Source organism: Pogona vitticeps, chromosome 4, assembly GCF_051106095.1.
Source record: "Pogona vitticeps strain Pit_001003342236 chromosome 4, PviZW2.1, whole genome shotgun sequence".
NCBI classification, from domain to species: domain Eukaryota; kingdom Metazoa; phylum Chordata; class Lepidosauria; order Squamata; family Agamidae; genus Pogona; species Pogona vitticeps.
Genome location: NC_135786.1, coordinates 193545413 through 193566824, shown reverse-complemented (window position 1 = coordinate 193566824; position 21412 = coordinate 193545413). Strand labels below are relative to the sequence as shown.

At 38.0% G+C, this 21412-nt stretch overlaps 1 protein-coding gene across 2 annotated transcripts in view; it reads right to left on the bottom strand.

The window, feature by feature from the left end:
* Positions 1-21412, bottom strand: part of SNTG1 (syntrophin gamma 1) — a 290507-nt gene that overhangs the window by 69490 nt on the left and 199605 nt on the right. For both annotated transcript variants that reach the window (XM_072998919.2, XM_078393734.1), the window contains 2 exons: positions 19102-19232; positions 12983-13112 (listed from right to left, as the gene is read on the bottom strand). In XM_072998919.2, the coding sequence (XP_072855020.1) occupies positions 12983-13112; positions 19102-19232 (261 nt within the window). The remainder of the gene's footprint in view (positions 1-12982; positions 13113-19101; positions 19233-21412) is intronic.

Here is a 21412-nt window from a genome sequence, read left to right as displayed (position 1 = left end):
AGTTAGAATGCATTTTATACGGTATGTCATGGTGCGAAGGGTATTGAGCAACTTTGCACATTAAGGTATTAGACATAAAAGGCTCAACAAACAGCATTCTAGCTGGTGATAGCTGTAATGTTTTGGAGAGAAAAGGGGGACAATAAAATGATACATAATGGTACAATTTGAAATTATTACAAATTGCTATACTTTCAAACTGAAGAGAAGGCTTTATGATTACTGAAGCCTTTCCAAAACACAATGTCAGGTTTAAGCCCACAAACAAATGAAAACAAACAAACACATAAGCGTAATCATGTTCTACTTGACATAAATTCTAGGCCACCTTTCGGAGTGGAAATCTGCCCTCCAAGATGACAATACAAAAAGATGATTTAAAAAAAATCAAGAAATAAATATTCTACAAGAATTACCAATAAAAACAGTAGCCCACAAATTATGGGAAGGCTAGTGAAATCAGGTAGGTCTTCAACACCTTCTTGAAAGTCTATAAAATAGTAACCAGATTAATCCCTGATCAGAGTTGATCCTAGAATTGTGGAGCCACCACAGAAAATACCTCCTCCTTTTACTAACCAACCTAAGAATAGGCAAGTGAAAAAAAGCTGTTTCTGGTTATTTCAAATTATTGATAGGCTGGTATAGGAGAAAGTGGTCTTTTAAGTAAAATAGACCCAATCCATTTAAAGATTAACTAGCATCTTAAATTGTTGTTTTTGATGTTGTTTTTGTTCTGTGTCATTACAGAACGGACCTATAGTGACCCTGATAGGGCTTCCAAGGTAAGTGAGATATTTAAGGAGTGCTTTTACCAGTTCCACTGCCCCAGTGAATTTCCATGGCCAAGTGGGGGGTACAAACCCTGTTCTCCAGAGTCCTAGTCCATCACTCTATCCACTACACTTCACTGGAAATTGGTATCTTAAATTAGGCTTGGAAATGTATTGAAAGCTTTTGCAGTAGCTACAATATTTGTGTTACATGAGCTGACAACCAGCCCTTGATGATATTCTATGTCTTCTTACTGCAGGAGCTGACCGTTTTGAATCATCATTATAAGGCAGCCACATGTAGAATACATTACATGTCCTGGCCAGAGTCCTGCCCAGAGAGTTTTTTAAATTTATTTGATTTATTCATTCAATTTGATTTATACACCACCCCTTTAGCAGACTCACTACTCTGGGTGGTTTACAAATTAAAATCAGAATCCCATATGATCCTAAACAACAACACAAGCAATATGGAAATTCACCGATATAGATCTAAAATTAATACAAAAAGAAAGCACAAAAAATATTAATACTGACAGCATCTGAGCAATAAACTTTTAGAGGCAGCTTTATATATTTCTGTCTTCACTAATGTCCTGAATATCACAAAAGAATATCCAAACCAAGGTACATCTGGTTCAATAGACTTATAAACCCATATTTTATTTTACAGGATGGCAAAAAGTCCCTCATCCACTGCTGGAACCAATGTTTCCCTAGTTAGTGTCACATCCTGGAACACCCAATCTATGCATGTAGCAGTATGAACACAACCCCATCTGATTCCAAAGGTATTACGACTGGTCAATTTCCTTGTCCATAGTATTTCTGTCTTTTCTGGCTTATTAACCATCAACCTGAGGATCAAACATGACATAGCTATTCTCAGCTTTTGTGGAAAGTTGCAACATGGATTTTATTGTGCCAAAATTAAGTTACAAAGAGAAAGCATAGCTTACCAAACTCTCAGACACCAACATGATGAAGAGCACAAAACAATTATAGCTATTCCTCAGCAACATCCTCTTTAATTCAAGACAGTTACCTGCCAAACTTAACCAAGCAACAAATTCTGTTAATACAAATCTGTAATAAACATGCCTCCACCATGTCACATATCACTTGTTCTTCAACTACATTTCAACTTTAAAATTCTAAATTGAATGACATAAATATTGACAGGATTATAAACAATATTCACTGAATTATTTGCTCTTAACAATTTAGACTGTTGACTTAGTGGCATACCTCACTGAGGGACTTTCCAAGCCCATAAAATTCATTACCTCCTGGCAAAAGCAGGACAATAAGGAATATGTGTTCTTCCCCCTCCCTCCATCCAGGCTTCCAACATTTCCAACAAAACGTTTCTGGTCAAACAAGTGTTTGTACACATAGCAAACACAGAAATGCTGTCTTGATCGATCCAAATGATTAAAAAACAAAACAGCCCAACCCATCTTCTGCTTCTAATCTGTCCATGGAACAATAGAGCAGGAACCATAATTGAATTTATTTATTTACAGTTAAGGACCAAGCCCAATGCAAAGCTTGCAAACATATTTTTTTGCACAATTTGTGGTATTACACAAATGCACATTTAATGGCATCTGTAAAAAGAATTATTCTTGGAAATAGGAGAATTCTTGCTGAGATGACCAAACAATAAAGCAAAAGCAAAGCCCCCCCCCAACTCCTGCCAGGTGGGGAGAAAAAAAGGGTCATGCTTGTTATTGTTTACAAGAAGAATACAAGAAAGAATTTATATTCTTACTCTATATTCAAGTGCAGGAGATCAGTCCCTAGCACAGGGAGTAAAAGAAATAGGGACCTTTGCCTTGCACTGTGGCCTCAATCCAGATTATGCCTGAAGTATCAATAAGTCATCTACTGAAACAAAGGAAGAAGGCCCATCCTGGTTCTTTAAACTGGATAGAGATATACATTATAAAAATGTTTTGTATTGGGGACTTTGTGCAGGAAAACATATCAAACCATTCAGCTTCTAAACAGAAATATATATAAACAAATTTTTTTTCCAGGTACAAGCAAGACAATTAAGAAATGAAATAGTCACTATTGCCAAAGATAGGATATAACTCATTTTCCTCCCCCCCCCCACATCCTCCCTGGAAACCGCACATTGAAACACCAATCTTCTGTGATAGATTAAGTAAGGGAGTAGAATTAGGAAATACGTAGTTTGCATTTAATTAGACATGGCCTAGTATATCTGTAGGAAAAGGGAAATATTTCTGCTTGCTAAAAAGCATGTAGGAGTATTGCATGATATATAGCACAACGGAGGAAAACTTTATAATTGTTTCTTCCTTTTTGGTTTATGAGACTGCTGTTAAAGTGCCCTGAAAATATCATGTTACTATTATTGGTCAATTATAAATTGCAGAAACCTTTGTTTAGCTATCCATGTGGTATCTATAGGTGATGGATGATGGTTTCTTTCTACAGGCCTTCCTGGCTTTGGGTCCGCTACTGTTTATGGTGACAGTGCTGACATCCTACGTCAAGTACCTGGAGTGCTCACTGCACAAGCAGCTGACTATGCCTAGGTGACAAGCAGCCCTACATTTTGTCAAGAGAAAACATTATTTCATGTGAATCCTCTCCCTTTCCCTACTCTTTCATTCCCTGTTCTTATGGATCTCTTCAGTAGCATGCTTCTATCATATCTGTTTTACACCGACAACACTTATTACATTAATTAATATAGAAAACACAGGAATTGTTCCATAAAATCATGTATTTAACTGGAATGTGGAGGGTTAGCACAAATAGGCTGATTTTTCCCAAAGAGCCAACCAATGATTCAGAGGCATTATTTTATTTGTTTGTTTGTTTGTTTAATTTATATGCCGCCCACACTACCAAAAGGTCTCTGGGCAGCTTACAACAATTTGGATACAATAAAAAAATAAAACAATTAAAATACAATTAAAAATACAATGCTCTACAATGCTCTAATTTACAGTAAGACAATCCCCCCTCCCATCCAGTGCATCAGCATCTGCGGATTCACTTATAGGCTGCCTGAAAAAAACATTAACATAGAAACAGTGTATTTACCAGAACTAGACACTAGAGAGTGAGAGACAATGTTATGTATAGTGTTTGCTACTTCCACGTTTTTCAGCATCTGCAAAGGAGCTTAGAACTTATCCCTTGTAGATACCGCACTCCTACTGTATTTTGCACTAAGCCACTAGAAATACAACTGAAATATCTCCTGTAGAATTAAGATATTTCCCTTCTTTTTAACAGTAATGCCATTTCCTTACAAATAGCTCACTTTTTCTTGAACCCAAGTTCTCTGAGATACAAAGTATCTGTTGTCCTGAGAAAATTTGTAAAATGGTAATGAACAGCAGTAGCAGCAGCAACGACAACAAGGTTTCTAAGCAGAGCCAACACTCTTAAGAGCCGGGTGATACACTAACTCAGAAAGCAGATTGGGTTGAATGGTGTCAAGCTATGCAAGATTGTTACGATTCCTATAAAAATGTCATCTTTCCTAAACAGGACTCACTTAGAAAGCAGAGAACAAAAAACAACAACAGGATTATAAAAATTTCTGTGCAAAAGATTCTGTGCAGGATTCACCTGGAAAGGGTAGGAGAAACAGCTATCTATGCAAGATTGCTACAGTTCTACAGTTCAGCAGAAAATGCATTAAGACAGACAGAATGTGATAGTTTTCTGGCACAAAACAACAGTTGAAAACAAAGAAACACTGGAGTCTGGGAAAAGCTGGAACACCTTTGTGAGGCAGGGGGGAAGTCTCTGCAGGAGGTCTAGCTACGGTGAGTCTCCAAAAATGGCCAATGATGAGATTTTTTATTAGCACTCATCACATCTCTACCCCATGTCTTGCTGCTGGATGAGATGCAGGGCACTTCATGCCACAGACCTTCCTCAGGATAAGGTATTGGGGGTGTTGGCCCCCCAAACTGTGCCATAGATTTTTTTTAAAAAATCATACTTAGATTAGATTAGAAGTACTTCAAACAGTATTTCTCATGGCATACCTACAATAGAGGAGTTCCTGAAGAAGCTGTTGGACATTACAGAATTAGATACACTTTCAGAAGCACTACGAGAACAACCAAGAGACTATGCAAAACAAAGTTGGAACTTAATATATGTTTGGGCCCAGGGACAGATCTGAGGATAGGGCAAAATGACTGAGGTGCTTTGCTTTTCTTCTTTCACTTTCAATGCTCTCTGGAAACTTGGGAAATTTGGGATTCAATGAGGTCTGAATCTCTGTCCTCAAAGGGGGGGGGAGGGTTTTTTTTCTTTCCTTTTTTTTTGTTCTCATTTCTTCTTCTTCTTTTCTATTTTATCTTATATTGCACATTTGTTTGTAGTTGATAGAATTAATAAAAATGATTTTAAAAAAACAGTATTTGTCATGGCAGCAGGAATGGCCCACTCTAAAGAATGACTGCTCCCTCAGAGTGACACGTTGCAGGTGAGGAAGGATCCCTTCCTCGGAGCATGACACTGAGAAACAAGGTGCTTCTGGCAATCCAGAGAGAAACTGGATGAATAACCTTAGCCAGGATTAAAGCTGGTAGTTACCTTGTGCCACATACACGGATATTGTGCTGTTTTAGACCACAATCATGTTTTGCACTGGAAATGTTTGTCTTGATAATTTAGAGCCACATTTAACACCAGGAGCTATTGACTATTGTGATTTTTATAAAGTAAACAAAAACCCAATTGTTTAACACTCTCTCCCAGTGTAGAACTGAAAAAAGGATATTGTCTAACCTGCTCAAAAAACCAGCTGCATAAATTATGTATCCCAGGCAAGTATCCTCAGTCTGCTAAAACATCTGTCATTGTACGTTTCCACCGTAATGGGAGCAAAGCTGCAACTTTCAGGAAGAACCTGCTGCATATTAATGATACAAGCAGCCTGCAGAGTTCCACAGATGATCTATTAGAGTGATCAAATGCACACCTGTTTGCATATCATTTCCTGAAGTCATTTTGCCTTTTATTTCTAGAGGGGCACATTTTTCTCTGATACTGATACCAATCAAATCAGCTTGTTTCAGCTGAAGAGTATTTCAAGTCCAGTGTTTCCAGTGCAGATACAAGTCATTTTCTTGATGAGGGGCTGTGAACCTAATGAGAGTGTGGTGCGAGGGTGGAGATGCCCAGTTTGCCTTCTCAGAGTTCGATTATTCTGCTTGCCGTACCCACCCTGTCAGAGAAAGAAGATGAACATGAAGCTTCCACTCAACCTGGGCCTGAAAAAGGAGAGAGGAAGAATTATGCTTCTTTCTAGCCCTGCTAAAGTCTGGATTTTTTGTTCTTTGTTCTGTACTTGCTTCAGGTAAGCAGGAAAGTTTCCCACCAAGTGATTTTTGGTAAAGTTCTGACCACAAGGAACTTCAAGAAACAGTCCTTGGAAAAATCTTACACTTAACATCAAAAAACTAAAGAACTCATAATTGATTTTAGGAAGAAGAGAAATGTACATTTACCATTGTACATAAATGGCGAAGAAGTGGAGAGAGTTGGTAGTTTTAAATTTCTGGGCACTTACATCTCAGAGGACCTCTCATGGAATATAAATGCCAACATGCTAGTGAAGAAGGCACAGAAGAGGCTGTATTTCCTGAGAATGCTCTGGAAATTAAAGTTATCTCAGCATTTACTTCTGTCCTACTATCGTAGCACCATTGAGAGTGTCCTAACCTATGGCATTCTGGCATGGTTTGGGAGTAGCTCCGTAGCGGACAAAAAAGCTCTACAGAGAACCATTAAAATTGCCCAGAATATTATTGGGCTCCAGCTACCAACCCTGGATGACATCTTCACATCCCGCTGTCTGAGGAAGTCACACAACATCCCAAGAGACTCTTCCCATCCTGCTTAAAACTTTTTTGAACTGTTGCCGTCTGGCAGAAGATATAGAACAATTAAGACTCAGACCACACGTTTTCTGAATAATTTTTATCCCAGAACTATAATTGCACTTAAAAATGAGCTTAAAGACCACCAGTAGTGAATACTTAGTTGGACAGTGTTACTTAGCTTGTGGTGTAGATGTTTGTATTCTTAGTGGGGGATTTTTAGTGGGTGGGGAGTGTTTGGGGAATTCTTACGTGTGTGCATGTGAGTCTGGTCTCTGGGTGCCTGTATACCATGTATATACTTACAATGACAATAAATTAAATTATTATTATTATTATTATTATTATTATTATTATTATCATCATCATCATCATCATCATCATCATCATCATCATCATCATCATCATTAAAAAGAAGCTGGCTACCTCTTTATCCGGCTCTGTAGATGAAAATAATTGCTATATTGAAACCAGGCAAAGAACCATCAGATCCCAGAACCTACAGGCCAATCTCCCTACTATGCCACTTATCAAAGTGTTTGAACAAATTGTATTAAACCATCTAGCCCCTAAAACTGAACCTCTTCTAATTCCAGAACAGGCAGGCTTTAGACCTAGTAAGAGCTGTGTGGCTCAAAACTTAAATCTAACCCAGCATATAAAAGATGGTTTTCAAAAACATAGAATGCCTGAAGCAGCATTTGAAAACCATTCAGCAGCATATGACACTGTCCACCATGAACTGCTGCTCTAAAAGCTCTACCACCTTACTAGAGATCATAGACTAATAGAAATGGTGACCGTTCTACCTCAAAATGAAAGATTATTTGTTGAATTTCAAAGGAAGCACAGTCACTAGAGAAATCAAAAGAATGATCTTCCACAAGGTAGTTTCCTGACACCATTAGTTTTTAGCATTTACACAAATGATCAGCTGACATTTCCATAGTCCAGGAGTTTCATCTATGCTGATGATCTTGCCTTCACAGTCCAGGAAAAACCTTGAACATAAGGTAACTTCTGCATTAGAAGATCTTTCTTTATATTATAAAAACAACAATCAGAAACAAATCCTTTAAAAATACAGGTATGTGCTTAAAGAACTTAAAAAACAGAGAAGCACAAAAGAATCAGAGAAGCTGCAATAACCTAAAGTATTTAGGCATCTTTCTGAATCAAATTCTTACCAGCATAAAACACTGTCTAAACACAAAACAGAAAGTTGCCACCAGAAATAATATTCTTAGCAAATTGGTTGAATTAGACTGGAGGGCACACCCCACAAACAATGAGAACAACAGCTTTGTCCCTATGCTTCTCCACAGCAGAATATACTAGTACCGTATGGTATAAATCAGCACATGCCAAATAAGTGGATGTAGCTTTTATTAAATCATGCAGGGTAATTACTGGCTGCCTAAAAACTATCCCCATTGAAAAAAGTTCATTATTTTGCTGGTACTGCCCCTCCACAGGTATGTTAAGAGGTACTAATGAATAAAGTGGTCTTATAGTCCAGATAGGCGGGATATAAATCAAATAAATAAATAAATAATGAATAAAATAAAGTAATAAGGCACCACACTGATCCACTTCACGGATGCCAACCCCCTAGATGATGCCTGAAATCAAGGAAAAGCTTTCTGCACACATCTCAAACTTTAAATATTAAACCGGAAGAGGTTAGGCTAAACCTATGGGAAAACAGAGCAAAAAAACAAAAACAAACCCATTGCAACGAACACCCTGCCTTCCCATATATGTAACAGTATTAGCCTGCACCAATGGGAGTTGTTGGGAGACAGAGACAGAGTGAAACGAGAAGGGAGGGGTGAGTTTGAGTGAGACAGTTGGACGTAGACAGTTAGAGGCTTGACAGTTGAAGAGTTAAGTGTGAAATGGAGAGCTAGGCTGTGGAGAGTTAAAGGTGGCAGTTGAGAGTGAGGATACTGAAGAAAGTTAAATAAGGAATAAGTTGTTAAGAAGCCAATAAATGCCTTAACAGCTTTTAACAATTTATTCAAGTGAACTGTAATCAATAAACCTGTTTTGTGTTGAAAGTCACAAAGCATATGGACCTCAATCTTTCTGAGTAAATTGTGTTGGTAAGAACCAACTGGTGGCAGTGAAAAATAAAAAGGAACATGGCTCGTGGGTTAGTGAAACAACCTGGGGGCACGCAGGAAAAAGGGTTACGTCACACCCACAAATTGCCAAACGGATGAATACTGAAGAATACCTCACATCAGGACAAGACTCTAGCTGGACTATCTGGAAGTCACTTGATAGACTTTGAAGCAAAGTAGGAAGATCAAAGAATAATCAAGTAAAATGGGACTACTTGGATAAGGACCAAGTTTCTGTGACTGTGGAGAAATTCAATCAATGCATCACTCATGCACATGCAATTTATGTCCCACCATACATACAAAAGAAGATCTAGTAAATGGTCATAATAACACTATTGAAATAGACTGCTTCTGGTAAAAAACGGTCTAATTATCTTAACGTTGTAATTTGTTCTTGCTTTTTACCTATATTTCATATACTGTACATCTACAGTTTTGAATTGTGCAACACTCTGATAAGGATAAAGGAAGAATAAGAGAATGAATAATATTTCAGTTATAATTCTGAAATAGATTGCATGGATAAACTGTGACTGAGCTTGTTATCCAATGATTTAGAAATAATACCATATACTTATAAATCTTTTGCAGAAATATTCTTCTCTTATAAGCTGCTTTTATTCACTCAGCTACCTGCCATACTTTCTCTAACCAGTGTTTAAGCAAAGGTGTACATGCTTCTCTTAAATCAAACAGTGTCGTGCTATGCCACAGAAACCAGGTAACTGAGCTCTCTTGATCCGTAGAGGTTTTTGCTTCTTGATACACGGTTTTAATTTTTGTTTTTAATGAGGCTGCAGTCTCTAATTTTGAGGTTTAATTTAGAATTTTATTCAAGTTGTGGCAGGGAATTCTGCAACCTTAAATTACAAAGTTCTTTTTTGTTATCTTTTTAAGGAGTGTGATTGGAATAGGTGGTTTCTCTAATCCTGCTGCCGAAAATACTGTAGTTATCCTCACTCTATTCCTCTTTTCCTCCTCTCTCCTCCAGCTGTAACAGCAGCTGTTTCAAGTCACCTATGCCCCAACCTGCTTGCATGGGGGTTCAGTTTGTTAAGACTGAATGAAAGTACAGGTATGGAGGCTGGGCTGTTAACCTCTAAGAAACTCAGTGGGACCTTCTGAAGTGATTCTGCTGAATAGTGGAGGAGGAAACTCCACCATCCCCAATCTCTGATCTATTTGGCTTCTTGGTTTTCCTTCTGGGTATCTTGGTGCAGCAAAGATCAAAGAGCTACTAACTTAAAGTAGCATTAAATGAGGCCAGAATCTCTTGCTGTGACTCTTGTCACAAAACGTAGGTATTCTCTGACTCAAGTTAACTTGTAATTTACAGTACTTAGCCCTAGATCAGGAAGCTTGTGAGACTTTCAAAGAACATCTTTTCATACTTGCTGTGGTTCTTTCTGTGTTATTTTATCTTTATTTGTTTTTGCCATGCTTCACAATGGCAGAGAGAATCCACCTCTAAATCTCAGCAAGCTCATATTTATTTCCGAGACATGGATAAACCGACACTATTGCCAAGAGCAAATAAGGATGCAGTTCAAATACGGCCCCTCAGATATACTGTACTTCAGCTTGTTTGAAGGGTTGTAGAAATATCCATAACTGTTTTGACATTCTGACACTTCATGCCAAGTGAAACTCTGATCTTTGGTGACCCTAGCTAAGTTATACATTGAAGTGGTACAAAAATGTTTAACCTCCAAAGCATGCATGCCAAAAAGCATCTTGCTGAAGTCAGTTGAGCCACAGGCATCTCCTATCATTCCTCACCATTGCTAAACATTAATAGTTTCTTCTAAATCTGTGGCTAAATATCTTATTTGTCCTCATAAGTCCATGCAAAGGTGAATGCTCAATTTCTGCTGATACCATCCGATATCTAATTTTTATTGCCTAACATTTAAAGAAAACTGTGACTAGATTGCAGATCAATTTCTTATCTGACTAAAAGACATTGTGGAAGCTACGGGACCCAGTCACAAATAAATGCAGGTAATTTTACTGTGACAGGCCATTAACTATGGGCATTTTAGCTTTATGGCATTTCACAATAAATGCCATCCAGGAATTACTTAGCCACTTTCCTGCTACTTCCTAGTCTCATGAGATATTTCATTTAGCAATGGCACTTGAGGTCATCTACATGAGTTACAACATTGAGCAGAAGGGATACTCCTCTGGCACAGCCAGAATAACTCAAACTTGGCTTCTCTTCAGTGTCTGATTCTGGATATGATGTGCACTTTAAATTAAATGGGAGGAAAAAGGTGAGAATGAAGTAGAGTTTAGAACTTGAAAAAGTTACATTTTTGGATGACAGGTGGAATTCCTCAGCTAGCATGCCCAATGACTATGGTACATGCGGAATTCTGACAGCTGGTATCCAAAAACTTATTTTTTTCCAGCTCAGGTAGAGTTCATCCATCCTTGCCTTCAAAGACATGCCACAACTTTCATGGTACAGGAAGATAAGAGCACAAGATGAGGCAGGCACACCTGATTCTAAGGGATGAGATCAGGTGATAATATATATGAAAGTGATCCATAAAATTTAGTACAGTACTTGCCCAGTTTTGTTTGTTGGTTTGGTTTTTGCACACTGGACTATGAAGACCTCAGACTATATTCAAAGGCCACCATTTACTAACTTTTTTTTAAAAGTACCATGTAACAGAAATGGAACAAACATCATTTCAGTTGACAGTTATAATTACAATATTAATCAGAGGTACTTGAAGTGTGGCTAAGAAATGTTGGATACAACTGTTGGAACTGTTCTGAATACCAAAAATAGTTGAGAGCACAAGTTAAAATTAGCAATGGAAAATAATTTTGAGTAAGCTGTAAAGTTAATAACAGTTCAATTTGTCAAGGATATAGTGTGACTGACAGCTTTACAGAGTGACAGCACCATCAAGATGAAAAAGTAGGGATGCAATAGACTTGTATGACTTAGAACTTTACAGACGGCAGACAGATGCCTGCCTGCTATGTTTCTATAGTGTACTGATTTTTCAATATTGCTACCATCTGAAATGGTTCTGCAACTGGATATAAATCTGCATGAGTTATGAAATTTCTCAGAAAGCTCACAGCATTAGAAATGAAATTGATATTACATGCATATGGAGGATATTGCAGACTTAGAGAATTCAATATGCTGTCAAAACTAAATTAAAATAGGGCAAATAATATAGTTCACCTCATTTGGGAAGGATTTTTTCCATGAGATTTCTACGTCTACTGGAAGAGGGAATGGAAGCAGATATGTAAGATGAAGCCAGGGAGGATATGGAACCAGAAGTAGTATGCAAATACGGCAAAATAAAATAAAAATCCACAAGATTAAATCCAAAGGGGGAGAAAACATATACCAAATAAATACTCCCACCCAATTTGTTCAGTCTCTGAGAATCAACTCTTTAAATCTGGTGCAAGACTTAGCATACTAAAAAGGCAGAAAGGGTTAGTATCTCAAGGTGTGGGGGAAAAGGAAGCCACAGAAATCGGGGTTACTTGTCTCATTAGTGGGTGGGATGAACTGCTTTATCAGAGGGTCTGCATATTCTGAAGGAAAATAAAAATGGTCCCTACTTTTGTTTTCTAAGCACTTTCTGGATTTTGATTCGGCTTTACAATTCAGTGGAAAGAACCATGGGAATAAAGGGAGAGATTTCTAGTTTCATTTCAAGTCTGGAAAGTGACAAAGCTTGAAGCAGCAAAAATACAGGGAACTGCAGATCCAAGAAGTCAATTTTTCAAGCTCTGATACTGATATGTCTGCTTTTCCTTTTTTGGGGTGGGTGGGAGGCAAATTAAATCTACAGAAACCTCACTGTTAGAAGCAATGGTTCCTTAAGCATTACAAGCTGTCTGATTGTAACCCTACAATCTTTTCTGAACTCCTGCTGCTTGAAAATTAGCTTGCTTTGTTTTGTGATTTGGTTGGTATACTAGAAATAGTACTGGCAGTCTTCAACTGGATGCTACAGCCATAGGGAAAACTCATTTTCTTTCCAACAGGCTTTCAAAAAGTTTGAGTTGATGACAAACTTGAGTGACTTTCTCTGGGAAAGCTTCAAACATAGTTTATGCACAGATTTAAACCCATGAGGGCTTCATGACAGCTGGAATGAAATACAACTGGGAAATCTGAAGAACATTTCAGAGGGGTACTTACATTGTGCTTTGTGAGGTTGGAAATATTCGTTGCTATCGCTTGTAGCCAGTCAATACAGTCTTCACCAGAGAGACACTGGATTATTCCACTACAAATGCCATCCACAGCGATCACTTGGAATGCATTTTGTCTATAGACAAATCATAACAGTTCAGGTCAGAAAGCAAGAGGATCTTCTCCAACATTATCAACTGAATAATACTCATAGGAGAGCCTCAAAAGAATCCTCTCATCCACCTTTCCACCACAATAAAAGTCAACCGTTGAATTCCTGCTGCTGTGCCTGTTTTATGTGGCATTTGTCTCTATAGTTACCTTTCGTAATGTGGTGTATATCCAGATAAAACTTGGCAAAACCAGAAGAACCAACTGAACGCTGGTTGCTCACACTGGACAGTTTTCTAAGAGGACATTACTTGTAAATGCATGTCCTCTGACAGCATAGGAGCTGCAATTTGTGGTGAATAATACTTTTTCAGAAGTTTTTGTGTCATTCTGTAATCTGGAATCATCAGCATGGTTACAGAGCAAGGACTCAGGATTCTTGCTCATGTGTAGAGACTATATATGACAGAAACCATTCCTCTTTGCACTCTTTATTGCTTACATTACCAAAGTAATGAGGGAGGGGGCAGGCCTAGCTTCTTTTTGGTAACTATGTTGATGATTCCAGATTACAGAAAGCTGACAGGGCTTATATTTTGGCCATACTGATTCTGGTTCAAAGTCAGCTATGCCACTTCTAGTCAATTTCATACTTTCAATATGGAATCCAGAATATCTGCCATAATAAGCAAGGAGAAGTAATTTCCCTTCTGCATGAGCTAGAACAATCATCTTGCTGTTCAAGTGTAGGTGATCACCGAACAAAGGAAGGCTAATTGCCTTAGAGAGAGAACAAAGGAGTTGACAATGGATGTCCAAGCCAGCGGAACATACAGGCAACGCCCTGAGAGCTCTTTTATTTACTTAGAATGATTTACATAGTATGTTGTGAGAGAAGCAGATAGGATACTAGTTACCTAATCGTAACCAGGATTGGCTAAAATAACCCTTTGATCTTATGCTCTACCTCTAAGCGAAAGGGCAGAATAAGGGGTTACCCCGCATGCTGGCAGCTGCCGCTTCCTGCCAGGAGTGTATGCACGTCACTGGAATAGAATGCAGCTACAGCCTTTAAGCAAAAGTTTCCCACATTCAAGGGGAAACAAATGTAGCTATGTTAGTCTGTTTCAGCACATATAGCAAAATAGAATAGAAACAGAAACAAAAAATTAATAGCACCTTAAAAATAAATAGATTTATTTCAGAATGAGATTCTGTTGATTTCAAATAATTTCCTCAGATATATGGAGTAAAATATTTGTGAACAGGTTTCTATAACATCACATGCAGTCTGTTTAAATATAGGATTTGGGGACAAAAATGTTATGTCATTAATCAAGAAAGAAATGTGACTGATCAGATGTATGCTTGTATTTCCTTTTTATTTGTTTCTTAATGTTATCTTATATACACTTCTAAGTCTAAGGAACAAGAATGAAGGGTGGTATAAAATATATTTTTTAAAAAATCAGGCCACAAGGTAGATAAAATAAGAGATGGGAAAGAAATGACATATTATTAAATATCAAAGTTGGTGGCACAAAGCAACTAAAACAGCAGGGCAGTCTATATGTTTCTACTAGAGATGGGCATGAACCACAGTTTGGTGATTCGGCTCAATTTGGTGTGGTGCCTGCACATGTGTTCCACAGATGCTGTCTATTCCCCTCTCCTGCCGCCTCTGAGCTCTCACACATTCCCTTCCCCACCTCCTCAACATGACTGCTCACCCACTGACCACAGTGAGTGCTTCCTTCCTCCACTTCCTCCCTGCCCTGCCTCCTCATCTGAGTGAGCAGCTGCTGGAGGAGGCAAAGGACAGAAACATGTGCTGTGATCAGTGAGTGGGCAATTACATAGAGAAAGTGGGGGAGGGAAGCATGTGTCAGCCAGGGAATGGTCAAGTGAGCAGAGGAGGCAGGAGAGGGGAGTGTGTGTCATCTCTGGAACACCTGTGCAGGTACTGAGCTGAATTTGGTTGAACCACCAAACTCTGGCTCATAACTATCTCTGGTTTCTACCCAGATATAAGCCCCAGTGAGTTCAGTGGGGCTTATGCACAGGTAAGTGGTAGGGCAGAATGGAATGAGAACTGGTATTGTGTAGTGGGCAGTGTTGGGCTCAGACTCAAGAAATTTGGGTTCAAATCCCCCTTTGGCCACAGAATCTTGCTAGGGCCTCATGAAGAGCCTCGTGGCCCAGTGGTTAAACTGCTTTACTGCAGCCAAAACTGCACTCAGAACCCGGAGTTCAATCCCAGGTAGCCAGCTCAAGGTTGATTCAGCCTTCTATTCTTCCAAGGTTGGTAAAATGAGTGCCTGGCTTGCTGAGGGGAGGGCAATGTGTAGCCTGCATAATTAACTTGTAAATCACCCAGAGAGTGCTTTAAGTGCTATGGGGTGGTATATAAGCAGCCCACTTGTTTTCAGGGGATGGTAATAGCAAATTACTCCTTGAACATCTCACATACTTTTCAACTAATTAAAGTTGCCATAAGTCAGAAGCAGCCTGATGGAACACAACAATATCTCAACCTATTCTTATACTTACAATGTTACATATAATTCTGTCCTGTAGTCACAAGAACCTATGGGGATCATAGAGCCTGGTGGGGAGGGTGGGAGGTGTAGTATCTTATAATCACCACTGTGTTCCCATATAAACTCTCACATGCTCTTTCCTTCCTTCCTTTAAACAGTTTAAAGTTTATGGAATTTTAGTCTGTTTTCAGAACATAGAAATGGCAGCCAAAACGATATTTATAGCAATCTTTACACAATGCAGTATATGTAATTAGAAATTATTTTATTTCCAATTGAAATGTATATGGTGCTACATTATCACCTGTGGAGAAACTGACAACATTCAAGATTCACCAACTATGCAACTGAAATGGTGTGTGTGTGCGCTGTGATTCTATAAGAGACAAACATAAATACGTACTATTTAAATGCAGTATTAGTGGTTCTCGAAGATTATGTTTTCGTTGTCCTAAAGATTATTTGGGGGAAAACAGAATCTTGGTAATGTTGATTGTAACTCTAGTATTTATTCCAAATGAGGAATGGATTATCTCTGTAAATCCAAGGGCAACATATGTCTATCCTTAGACCTCGAAGGATTACACTCACTCCCTTGGCTCGCTCCCCTCAATTGTTCTTAAAATATTTTTTTTAAACCTGAAAAAGCTCACTTGTGCCTCCTGGCACACGTTTGCCAAAATTAATATGGCACGCTGCACTCTAGGGGAGAGATGCCTTTGGAACTGTTGGAAGCTTCAGGAGTTTGAGCTCAACTTGATTTGCACTCCTGAACTAAAAGTGAATCTAAAATAAATTACTTTTCCAAGGGGTTTTGCATCTCCTGAATGTCCCAGCGCAGCTGTGAACTCAAGAAGCATATCAAAATGCATTTTAGTATGTGTAGATTTGTGTAAGAATAGGTTGAGATGACTAATTAATTATTTTTAACTTCTCTTTTTTGCTTGTTTTTTTAATTGTTGCTGGGAACAAAAATTAATGTAGAAATAGAACAAACAGATTTTCAGGTGCGCTCCAACAAAACTGTATAATGCATCTATCATTATAAAAGGAGGCCAGCCAAATGTTCTGTGTCAGTTCTGTTGTGCACATTTACTTTGTCTATCCTTAAGGACTATATACTGATTTATTGCCTTCACATGACAGGTAATTATGGCACCTAGAGAAACTGGTCACTAAGGCCCTAATATCTTTAGGTAATAATTTTTGCCACTTAGCCTAAAGAAAGTTTCTAGGTCTATGTGTCTTAAAGGTCACTAGAATAGGACAATATTTAATGGCCAAACTTAACTCTGACCTTGCCAGAGTGGAGACTGTGTGAATGTGAGACCGTCCAAATCCATCGCCCTTCCTGGAGCAGACCATTTTAGTAGACTTTACGCCATAATCCTACAGAAGCTGTAGGTTCCAGTATGCCTAAATACTATCACACAGTGATCTGTCAATGACATTGGTACAGTGGGATTACAGAGAATTCTTCCGCACCATCATCACCACCCAGATAAATAAATAAAATTTAAAAATCTGATCCAGATTTGGGGGTAGATAACTCTTGGAACAGATCCTTGATTCTCAGGCAACTGCTATGAGTGCTATCTTTTAGTGGAAAGGTGGGGTACAAATGTAATAAATAATTTAAAAATAATAATAAAAGAGTATATAAAAACATGACCTGCTGTAGAAAAAGCAGTTCAAGAAATGGTTACCTCCTAGCACAACATGCTGAGAGAACTCCAGCACCACTACTGAGACCAGCTCCACTACCCACCATCTCTATTTGGTCCCCAGCAGTCACTTTTAAAGACATCCTGAAGCCTTGCAGACTGTAGGCCTGGGCACTTGATGAGGGGGATAGACTATATATACTCCGCCTCCTTCCATATGAGCCTACCCGGCAGTTAAGATCTAGCCAGGGGGCCCTTTTGAAAGAGCCATCCCTCAAGGAGGTAAGAGGGATGGCTTGTAGACACAGGGCCTTCTCGGCGGCTGCCCCCAGACTATGGAACACCCTCCCAACTGAAATTCGTCTGGCGCCAATGTTGATGACATTTTGGCGCCAGGTCAAAACCTTCCTGTTCTAGAAGGCTTTTAATTGAAATAACATTAACTGTGGGTCCTGATAATGGCAATTTTAATTGTATTTTAATTGTATTTTAATCATTTTATTTTTATTGTATTGAATTTTAATTATTGTAAGCCGCCCAGAGACCTCTGGGTAGAGTGGGCGGCATATAAATTAAATAAATAAATAAAATAAATACTCTCTTTCTCTTTCTCCAACATCATCTAGCCAGGTCTCCATAGTACAGGCTAGGCCAGCATCTTTACCTAGGATGAAGTCCTAGATAGTTTGTTTCTCCAGCTCAATGACATGGCATTTAGCAATAGGATTTGCAACCCAGGAGGTCTGTTTGAATTGGAGGACAACCTGGAGGAACCAACACACCATAGCTCTTCCCCTTTCCCATGACAATACAACTGTACCTCCATTCCATATCCCTTTTTGTTTTTTATAATTACAAAAGCTGCTCTATTTACTCTGTCATTTTCTTTTTTCTTAGGAGAATAACCTTTTCTAAGCCAGCAGGCAAGAATCCAACTGCACTGTTCCATGAGAAAGAAATATCACTCATCTCTCTATATGAAGCAGGTGGTAATCCTTTAGACCTCCCAATATGACTCATCTCACGTGCATTATAAGAATGTATAATCATGTGATCATCTTATTTCAGCCCTTAATGATTGCTTAAATTTTTCTTTTATATTCCTTGCTGATTACACAACTCTAGTGTCCAGATTCAATTTAGTAACACCAATATACATTTTAAACTTGGCTGAAGGTTTCAATTTCCTAATGGGATTAGTATTTTAAGTACCTTTGTTGTAAAAAGAAAAACAATTATATACTTCTCCAATATCTAAAATCTCAGAGAGTTTTTGTACCTTAGAGTATTCATTATACACATTTTTTAAATTATTGGCAAAACTGTTAAGTAAGAAGTCAATGCCGAAGGCCATGGATGTAGAAAGAATACAAGACCATGCTCGGTTTGCAAACAATGCCTCAGGATAAAAATTGGTCTCTTTTTCCTTTGTCAAGCAAAGCATATGGACACCAAAAGCCCAGAAGCCCAGATGCTGTTTGTGCAGTTTGCACAACAATTCTCCCCGCAAGTGCAAAAAAACTTACTGAGACTGACAGAGCGCCTCTCACTAACTTGCCGAGAAGAACAGTTTTATGGTTTCTCAGTTGATGGCTTACATTCCTAGTTCTGGCTATCATTATTTCTTGTAGGAATAAATGCCACCGTTTGGCTGAGTACCCTCTGAAGAACTATCTTTTATCTGTACAATACTGAATCTATCTCAACACACAGCTGCCTCAGATCTTTCCCTCCGCCCTCCCACAAACAACAAAAAAACAGAAAGTGAACACTCTTCCACACAGAGAATATATACTTCATATCATATTACCTGCACATATCTGATCCTGGTAGATATTGTGAAAACCGGGAGTGAAGGAGTGGAATTAATCGAAGATCACACCATCTCTTCTCCCACCTAAGCCCTGGAGATGTAGGCCATGAAGAACATGAAAGGGTGTCCTAAAAAAGATTTCAACACCTTTCATATTTGGGCTTCTGCATCAACACCAAAAATAAACAGGTATTCCTTCTTATCCTTTATTTTTTCCAATTTAAGGCCATAAGAACTTCCTCTGTAATAAAATGCTATTCTCCTAACCTTACTATAATTATGTAGATTGGTGAGCTGGTGGCTTTTGGACTGACCTCATCCACACTGAGTACTGGGTGATGGTCAATTAAACCAACCTATTAAAACCAGAGATCAACCAGAGATCAAAGGCAAAGGATACGGGCCAGGTTTTAAGCATGTTGGTAATGGTCACAATGGATTATAGTACTGACATGCACAGGGCAACAGAAAACCATCTTTATCATATCTTTAATAGTGGGTTCAGATCTCTTGAGAACCACAAAATTACTCTTGAGTAAGTAAGTTTATTGCTATAAACCTAGACATAATAATTATGCATGAAACACACATAAAACTATAAAATGATAAAATGCCAAATATCTATTAGTAATTGTATAACTCTAATGGAAATGTCCACATTCTTTAGCTAAGTGTAGTATGACAATTTAGCAAAATGTTTTTCAAGTTAAGCACAAATAATATTGTCTCTGATTTTAAAAGAAGTGAAAAGCAGTCAGAATCAAGGTTTATGTGACATCTTAAAACAAGAAACAGAATGTCTAAATATAGCAATACTTGATGTAAGAGTATTAAAGTGCACTGAAATCAGATATTTTAAATCAGACAATTACAAAGTGTTTTACCCTGGATATTACAAACTCAGAAGAAATAGCACAGCTCTGCCACTGAGGCAACATGCAGAACAAGTAATTAGATGCTATAATGAAAAAGCTGATTTAATGATATAGGTCGGATTTATTGTAAAACCTATCAAAATAGCCATTATTCAAATCTATGCTTCAACTACAAATACGGAAGAAGAAATAAAAAGGAATTATGTAAGTGTACAGTAATTAACTGATCTCACACAACTAAACAGGGTATGATGACAGTCACAAGTGACTAGAACAGAAACATAAGAAATAAACAGGAACCAAATATTGTTGGAGAATTTGGCCTGGAAATCAGAAATGAAGCAGGAGATCAAATCACTGAATTCTATAAAGCTAGTAACTTTTTTTTACTGTAAACACATGCTTCAGACAATCAAGATGCAGCTATATACATGAACATCATCAGACAGCCAATACAGAAATCAAATAGATGTAATCCAAACCAGTAGATGGATAAGTTGTATTATCTTTGCCAAAACAAGACCAGGAACAGACTGTGGTACAAATCATGAACTCTCAATATTAGAAGTTAGAACAAAGCTGAGAAAAAACATGAAAGGACCCATAGTGTCAACATATAACTTACATAACATTTCAGATGAATTTAATGTCCATATAAAGAACAGACGTCACTAATTAACTCAATTGACCATGAACTGTGAATTAAAATCAGCTAAATTCTCAGGGAAGAATGCAAGAAGACTATTCCTCTAGTCAAATGAAAAGAAAAGCCAAACTGGATGACTGAGAAAATACTTAAAATTATTAACATGAGAAGCAAAAGTAAAATATGATCAAAATGGAGTCAGAATCTTAAATTTTCACTTACTATCATGCAGAGACAGAGATAAATATTACAATGCAAACTGCAAAGAAAGAGAAGATAACAACAACAACAAAAACAAGAGAGTTTTACATATGACCCAAGAAACGAAAGGAAATACAAACCTTTGCTATGGATACTGAACAATGAACAGGGAAATGTACTATATACTATCTAGCCAGGACAAAATAAAGAGAATGTTGAAATGATATATGTGAGAACTATGCAGATGGGACCCAAGGAGGAGGGTCAATTCCTTTGAAGACGAATCCTATGATGGAAAGCATGCAATTTTAGAAAACAGAGAAAGTGGCTATCAAAACAGTTGGAAAAAATAAATCCCTTGGAGAAGATGGGATACCAACAGAACTATTTAAAGCTACAAAGACGGAATCTGTCAAAGTCCTAACAAGAATGTGCAAACAAATACATAAAACACAGCAATGGCCAACAGGGTTGAGATATTCAATATATATTCCAGTCTTCAAAAAAGGAGATGCCAAATAGTGCAGTAACTATAGGACCATTGTATTAATTCCCTATGTAAAGAAAGTGCTGTTCAAAGTGCTAC